Here is an 8,601-nt window from a genome sequence, read left to right as displayed (position 1 = left end):
AAAAAAAAAAAAAAAAAAAAAAAAAAAGAAAAAGAATTACTCTCCAATGGAAAAAATTAAAATAAAGCCTCGGGAAGAAACACAGCTTTATTCTTGAAATTTCTTCCGAAAGAAATCGGAAATTAAAATTCTCGTTTTGATTTCAACGCTCGATCTCGAATCTTGTTTCTTCAATCTGAGATCATTTCTCGCTTGGAAATATCATTTGTTTAGGCTCGAAACGAAATCGTTTCGCTTTGATTTCTCCCTGTGGAAAGGGAGAAACGCTCGTCTTCGTCGCTCTATTCTAACTAATTGTTAAACTACCACTGGAATTTACCCGATTTTACGGTTAAACGCGCGAGCCTGTTAATTTTAACTCGTAAGATGCACGTGAAAACGGGCAACATCAAAGGACCTCGATGTTAACAGCTGGTTTACATTCGTGGCATTTTGTATGCTTTCGAGTTTGGAATGCTCGTTTGGATGGATCGGAATGCATCTCTAAAATTGCAAAAGACCTTGCGTGAAAAAAAAGAAAAAAAGAAAAAGAAAAAAAATATTCATACATATTTGATTAACGATAATTGAAAACGAGTTGGCCTCGTATCCCGACAGAAGGTTGATTAAGGACCACCGAAATGAAAAAGAAGATATAACCGCTCTTTCGCTTTCGTGTAAAGCCATGCGTCACGCGTACGAGTTGAACGAATTACGGAATACGAAACGAAATTGAATCCTTTAATACGTGTCTGGTAAACTGTTGTTCGCTGTTTTCGCGCGTTTCGCATCTCGCGTGGACGATTAAATTGGATTATAGGATGTGGAAATTCTCGAAGGAGAGACGTTATGATAAGAAATGGACGCTCTCTTTCTTTCTTTCTTTCTTTCTTTCTTTCTTTCTTTCTTTCTTCTCTCCCGAGAAGAAGCTTGTTTTCGCGATACATCACCAAGATCATCACAAAAAGGGAGGTATATAGATTATACTTAGTTGGCCGAGTTGGATAATTTGGAATACGATTGATATACCAGTTATTTATATATCAGAGTACCCGGCTAATAATAGATTTTTTGCATTGAAATAAGCAGCTCGAGAATGAATGGATAAAATTTGGGCCGGAACGATATCGATCGTCCATTTTTGTTTTCGTTTCAATGGAATTGAAATTTATAAAATCGTCTTGTCTTTTTATTCTTGTTAATTTCTTTCTTTTCCTTATCCTTATTTGAATCGATAATGAAAAAATCGGTCTCTAAAATTGCGATGAAAGGATCACGTTGAATGTTGCAGGATACTGGCCATTCGGAGTGGTGTGGTGTAACGTGTACGTGACGTGCGATGTGCTGGCCTGTTCCGCGAGCATAATGCACATGTGCTTCATCTCGTTGGGCCGGTATCTCGGCATCCGGAATCCTTTGCGGACGAGGCACACGTCCACCAAACGGATGGTCGGCTTCAAGATAGCGGCTGTGTGGTTGCTCGCCATGTTGGTCTCCAGCTCGATCACGGTTCTGGGTAAAATGAGATTTTACACGTCCTTTACGCATTAGATTCGACGGTGAGTTCGGAATAATCGAGGACGAATATCGTTCGTTCGGGAAAACAATAATCGAAATTGGGAAAAAGAGATCGATACGACGTAATCGTAAAACCGGATCGGATATTCGGAAGGAAAGCGTTTCCTTGGAGCGGCAGGTTAAATGGGAAACTTGTAGAAGCGAACTCTTCTTCTTCTTCTTCTTCCTCTTCTTCTTCTTGCCATTCTATCCGAAGCAAAGGCTGCTCGATATTCGAAACTATTTACGCATACAGTGGAACCGTGGACTGGTCGATAAACGATTACGGTTTTGCCCAACGGGCGCCTCGTTTTTTGAGAGATCCGGGGAGGAGAAAGATTGCATTGTATCTTTCCAATCTTGTCTTTCTTTTTTCTTCTTCTTTTTTTTTTTTTTTTTTTTGAATGAACAATCTCTTAATCCTCAAATTTCCGTCCTAATTTTTCACATTTGCACGTTCTCGGATCACTCTTATTCACCGATTAAATTAATACTTTTAAAAGTACTCCTAAAAGTCTTGGATCTAGAGAAAATCTAAAGTCCTTGTGCAATTAAATGTCTCTCTTTAAATAGCTAATAAATTATGCGCGTAGCGGATTTGAAATAAAACGAAGCAAATTACGCAGGCAATGAAACGTTGTACTGAATGTGTTCGCCGAAAGGGTTATATATACGCTTCAAGTGATCTTGGTTTTGATCCAGATAGAGAATTTAGATAGGATTTGTACTTACGCATATTCATAAATATCATTCGCGTTGAATAATTTACCAAATTCCTTCGTCCCCTTCGTCCAATAGATTAATTTTATTATTTGTAACAATCTTTTTCCCCAGGCATAATAAATCCTCTGAATATTATGCCACGGCCGGGAGCATGCGTGATCAACAACAGAGCGTTTTTCGTGTTCGGCTCTCTGATCGCCTTCTACATACCCATGATCGTCATGGTAGCCACTTACATTCTGACGGTGCAGCTGCTCAGGCAAAAAGCTCGTTTCATCGCGGAACATCCCGAACGAGATCAGTTTCGAAGGCTGGGAGGCAGATACTTCTCGACCAAGGCCTCTTCCACCGCCACTTCGACCGTGGAAACCGCCACCCCTTCGTCATCGCGGTACACGTGGAGGACTTCCGGCGGTGTCGGAAGCGACAGGTAAGCGTAACGAACAAACAAATAACGAAATAACGAGCGGGGAAGATTTAGAATCGCGTGTAAATCTTTTGGAATTTTCCCTCTCGATAACGGGACGAAATGGAAGCAATTAGAAATCGTAATTTATCCCGACCGCGAGTACACCTAATCCAATTAATCTAACGCGACGTAAATTTCGCTGTTGAACATATTTTAACCGACTCAATCGCATTAATGGAATTAAAAATCTTTTTTGGTCCTATTTCACTCAACTTCCCCCCTTAATTGGAAAGGAAATTAAGGGATACGATTAGCGAGGCAAAATATGAAAAAAAAAAAAAAAAAAAAGAAAAAAGAAGCGACGAAATCTCGATCACGGTGAAAATTATAAATAACGCGATTAATTTATTCGTTCTGAAATTATTCTGGTCCGCTAAACACGATGCAATTTCGTGCAGTCAGATATCAATTTTTCTCTTGCATATTTCGGTAAAAAAGAAGAAAGAAATTTGGAATAAAATTTCGAAAGAACGAAACGTATGTAGCGTGTGTATGTGTGTGTGTGTGTGTGTATACGGTCCGCGAGGAGGGCCGTATGCTGCGATTCGTCGTGATAACTTGTTGCCACGGAACAACCGTTTAATTTTCCAGTTTAACCAAATTAAACGCGGAGGCTCTGTACCGTCGCAAACATAACAGGTGCAGGGGGGCAAGGTCGGCCGCAAAGTCTCAACCGCAGTTGAATTTCGCCGTGAACGGGGCGAGTAACCCGGCCGGAAGCGGAACGACGAGACTGGCGACGAAAGTGGATCAAGCGACCCAAACGCCTGAGAATATCGCCCGTGAAACAAGGAATTTCACTCTGAAGGCTTTGAAGCTCCAATTAAACGTCACTCCGAACACCCTGAATCTCAGGTTCGAATTCCTTTTCTCTCTCTCTCTCTCTCTCTCTCGTCACTTTGCTCAATTTGCTTTCGCGATTAAAACACGGATTCGTCCGTACACGATTATTTAGTTTATTCCCAAAAAGTATTGGAAGTATTTGTCTCGCTGTTTGCCTCGATCGTCCGTTTATAACGAAATTAACCGCGATATCGCGATCCTCGGGTTATCCCCGATGTTTGTCGCGATTCACTAGGTTGGCAAAGTTTAATCGCGAAATTGAGAGGTTGTTCGTATCCCGAAATCCCCCGGCACACACAGGATTGTGCGTTCAACGTGTGGAACGAGTCGCGTTCACTCTATGGGATTAACCCCCCCGAGCATGGAAACCCATTTGCACATGCAAATGGCGGTCGATTCGGCTGACTTTCGAATCCGGAGGGCAAACACAAGCTATATCCCCCGTGTTCTCAGGTTTCTCCCCGGTAGAACGAAGAGGAGATCGTTGGCCGCGAACGCCGTTGCAACGGAGCAGAAAGCCAGCAAGGTGTTGGGCCTGGTTTTCTTCATGTTCGTGCTCTGCTGGGCCCCGTTCTTTCTCTTGAACATATTCTTCGCCGCGTGTCCCGAGTGCTCGGTGCCTGTACACGTGGTCAACGTATGCCTGTGGCTCGGCTACGTGTCCTCCACGATCAATCCGGTCATCTACACCATCTTCAATAGAACGTTCAGGGCTGCGTTCATCAGATTGTTGAAGTGCAAGTGTTCCAGGTGAGTTTCTATAGGATAGATTAACGACCATTTTTGATTCTGCTTCTCGAATTTCAATACATTCAGAGATTTATCAAATGTTTTCAATCGTGCTTCTCGGGATGATTGGAATTTACTCGAAAATTTGGATATTTTTTTTTTTTCTTATTATATTTTGGGTGCGCTCTTTTCTTAGCTTTATCGAGGCTTATGTAGATTTTTGCAATATTGGCGATATTCTGTCAAGACAACGTTCGCATTCGAACGTTAAATAGAAAGGACAAGTGATTGGTACTCGAAAGATAATATGCACGTATCTGAAAAGTATTCGATATTTCTATCTTTCAAAAATCGACGATCTCTAGATAAGAAATAATTGGACCTTCATCGATAAGCATTCGCAACTAACGATCTTCTTTAATTTCTTCTCGAACTTTCCACGTACCTCGTCAACAAGAAAAAGAATAGTAAAAAAAAAAAAAAAAAAAACGGGGAAAAACCTTTTATCGCTCATTCTCTTTACCTGTACCTGTCGAAAAACTTGGTCCCATAAGAAAGAAAGACAAATCTCGGCAAAAATATCCACGAAGAAGAAGAAGAAGAAGAGGAAGAAGAATAGGTAGGGGAGGTATTAAATCCCATAGCACGTTCCTGGCCCCGTATTGTAGGCAATGAAAGCCCGATAGACCGATCGTTCCACGGGCTTATTACTCTTCTTTAATGCATGTACCTGAAGGAAGAAACGTTTTCTAGGTCAGCAAGGCCGAGACATCGTTCGGTGACGGAAAGTGGACGAAACGCGATGAGCCTGTGCACCCCGACCGCGCTGCCATTGGTCATTAGTCTTCAGGGTACGCCGTTGTTGACGCCAACACCGAATCCGACGGCCACGCCTGCCTCGGCAACCTCCTACGTGACGATGATGCATCGCACGCCAACCTCCCTTTACCGTGACGCTTTTCATCAACAGGAGCACGATCAGAATTGTTGAGGAGAACAAAAGTGTCCCTCCTCCCGGGGATGCGAGATCGATCACGGGTGGAACGCTCCACGATTCCTCGTATCGAGGGGATTTCTGTTCCTTTTTTTCTTCTTTTTTTTTTCCATCTTTGTGAAAAAATTATCGATGGATTTCGTTATGCGAATTCTGATTCGAGAAATCGGGGAAGTATGTACAAAAGTTTTCCAACTAGAAATTATTATTCCCCCTTATTTACGCGAGAAGAGATGAAATGAAATTAAAAATCCTTCGAATATATGGATATATATATGGAATATGGATGCGTAATGGAGAGAAATCGAGTAACTCGAGAGAATGTTTGACATTGATCTAAAAATACCTGCCGCACAATTTTTGCCTCTGTGTCTTTTCATGCTCAATCGTGGTAGAGGAAGAACAGCAAAGAATCCCGAGAAGAAATATATATATATATATATAAATATGTAAATGTGATAAAACATTTTGTATTGTCGTTTACTTTCTTCTGGATATTTTCCAGACGATGCAAAGATCGTTGATCCAAGTGTTTCATCGAACCAAAGATTATTCATAAGTGGAAACGTACCTTTTAGAGAGAAGTGGAGTAACGAATTAGAAGTAAAAAATTGCATGGAATAAAGAATAGCGCGTCGATTCCATCGTAATGATCGCGCGGACGATCATTTTTCATCGATCTTGTATCTCTTCTTCTTTTTTTTTTTTTTCTTTTTTCTCCGATACGTGTCGATTAAAACGCACTATCGTCTGTGATACCGATGGAAAAAATATTTCTTCGTTCCACCGCGGATATCGAGATTATTCCGTTCAGTAGAAGAGAGATTCGATAAATAAAACAATCAAGAAGAAATTAAATAATAAAGAATAGAATCTTATTTACCTATAGAATTTTCTCGATTTTAAATCCATCGATCGACGAAATTCCCACACTTTCCAGCCAGGAAGAAAGAAAAAAAAAAAAAAATGTCATTCCTACTTTACCTTCATTTGTACTAACTTTTATTTGACAAATAAAAAGTATCCATTACAAATAATTGTAAACTGTATATCTTATATAATACACACATCGTGATACGAGCGAGATTACGATTCTCTCTCTCTCTTTCTCTCTTACCCATTCTCTCATGCATACATTTTTCATCTTAATTGTACACGCACACCACTTTCTCCCTCTCTTTCTCTCTCTCTCTCTCTCTTTCTGTCTCGATTTTCTTTTTCTTCTTTTCCTCGGCCGATTCACAATTACTGGAACTTTCTTCCATCTGTGTCTTCCCTCGACACGCGTTCGCACAAACAAACACACACAGAGACACACACGCTAAACACACCAATTTCTCTCCCTCTCACGCATTTCGTGTGTGTATATGTATGTATATGTATTTATGTATGTTTCTCTGTTTTGTTGCCTGTTTCTCGTGTGTTATTCTTATTACATAAATCGATCTCGGAGTATAATGAAAAAATGTTCCGTGCCGCTTCCATGACTATTCAAAATTTATTATCTACGTTGACGCCAATTCGAAATAATAAAAAAAAAAGAAAAAAAAAAAAAAAAAAAAAAAAAAAAAAAAAAAAAAAAAAACCATACATAAAATGACATTTCTTTAGAATTTAAAGATAATTCCACCATCGAATTCCTCGTCAAGTGTTAAATATATCGATAGCAGAGAAAAATGGACTGAATGTAAATTAAAATCAACGAGAACAAATTCATCGTTGCAATTGGAAGAGAAGCTTGCCAAGAACATTTCTCATCCCCGACATCACGAAAAAGACGGTACAATCGATCGTGAGTCGAACGAAAATGCACGCGCGATTCTCTGTTCGAGATCACGCGGACGTAAAAGATTCCCTTTTTATTTCTTTCTTCTTTATTTTTTTTTTCCTTTTTTCTTCCTTTTTTTTTTTTTTTTTTTTTTTTTTTGATCTTCGTTTACCACGGCGCTGGGTGGCGGGGGATGGGGGAGGGGGTGGATCATCGGAAAAGAGGGGGGCTTGGTTTTCCTTATTAAACCTAAGAGAAAAAAAGGGCGGCTCCGCGTCGACCGGCGCCGGTCGTTTAATAGAGATGCGTTAAAAAAAATGCCCTTCGTAGCGTCATCAAAATCCTTTCTTTTTTTTTCTTTTTCTTTTTCTTTTTTCTTTTTTTTTTTTTCCTTAAGGTTATGATTTCGCATCTTTTCTTCTATTTCCGTTTCGTTACGAGGTTACGGTATTATATTGTATCAGGGTATGGAGGAGAGAGAGGGTAAAAAGGGTGGTGAGAGTTTCTATTCGAGGAAGGGAAAGAGGACGAGTTCGCTCTAACTTAAGGGCGGCTTTTCGATTCTTCTCTATTATTTCATTGTCACTTCTTTCTCATCTGCGATAAATCTCTATTTAAAATTGGCGCCCGCGCGCTTGTTCAAGTTTGCAACCTCCAAAAAGAGAACACTCTTGTTGCGTCCTATCGCCGACGAACCCAACGTATAAAAAGTTTCAGAGGAAACTAGATGAATCTTTGCAGAGCTCGAGAAGATGCAAACAGGATTGACTTCGGGTTAGTATTAATTTACGAACGAATTTCTTTGTTTTTTTTTTTTTTTTTTTTACTTTGCTTTCTTGCTTCTAAGACTCTGCTTCGAACGACCCGCGCGAAGAGACCACTTGTACTGGTGTTCACTTTTGAAAGTTCGAACTTGATGTTCGATGTTTTGTTAAATGTTTGTTAATTTAAACATTTCGATCCATACGTATAAGTAATAAAACTTTCTTCCTATTAAGCTGCTTTTTCTTCTTCTTCTTCTTCTTCTTTTTCTTTTTCTTTTGTCTTCTCGCAGATGATCGTAACGTGTGATTTTTTTTTTTTTTTATGTCCTTAGAAGTGATGTATATACGCAATATAATTTCTAATACATTGGCCATTCTTATTATTTAAGAACCAAATTACGTCCTTTTCCGGTTAAACGCGTTACCTATTTTCTAAAAAAACGCATCCTCAGACTTCGTTGCAAGTTTTTTTTCCTTTTTTTGATTCAACATCTCGTACTATATAGCGATATTTCCAAAACAGAGTTGCCTTGTATAATAGCTTAGTAGTTTATCACTCTCTATTATTAGAATTCTTACACGCTTAACAGTTACATCGCAGAAAAAGAGATTACGAACACTTTTTACGCGCTCGATCAGTAAAATTGATAAGTATACGATCAATGCAAAATTACTCTTCTTAATCGTACGATAGTTAATCATAATTAAAGATAATCGTAATGCAGCAATAGACGGGTGGCGGGCAGCGATTGAGGAAAGGGAAATGATATCGTTA

At 39.6% G+C, this 8,601-nt stretch overlaps 1 protein-coding gene across 2 annotated transcripts in view; it reads left to right on the top strand.

Moving 5' to 3' along the window:
- The window catches only part of LOC102673711 (alpha-1D adrenergic receptor), a 22,137-nt gene extending 15,391 nt beyond the window's left edge, over positions 1-6,746 (top strand). Inside the window, exons 3-7 of one of the 2 annotated variants that reach the window (XM_006610054.2) lie at positions 1,271-1,495; positions 2,371-2,689; positions 3,320-3,583; positions 4,025-4,321; positions 5,054-6,746. In XM_006610054.2, coding sequence (XP_006610117.1) covers positions 1,271-1,495; positions 2,371-2,689; positions 3,320-3,583; positions 4,025-4,321; positions 5,054-5,291 — 1,343 coding nt within the window. In that variant the 3' untranslated portion in view covers positions 5,292-6,746. The remainder of the gene's footprint in view (positions 1-1,270; positions 1,496-2,370; positions 2,690-3,319; positions 3,584-4,024; positions 4,322-5,053) is intronic. The other variant, XM_006610055.2, reaches the window with a different exon arrangement.
- Positions 6,747-8,601: the final 1,855 nt, after the last annotated feature.

Source organism: Apis dorsata, unplaced genomic scaffold, assembly GCF_000469605.1.
Source record: "Apis dorsata unplaced genomic scaffold, Apis dorsata 1.3 scaffold_68, whole genome shotgun sequence".
NCBI classification, from domain to species: Eukaryota; Metazoa; Arthropoda; class Insecta; order Hymenoptera; family Apidae; genus Apis; species Apis dorsata.
The sequence above is the reverse complement of the archived record's forward strand: the minus strand, read 5'-3'. Positions and strand labels throughout refer to the sequence as shown.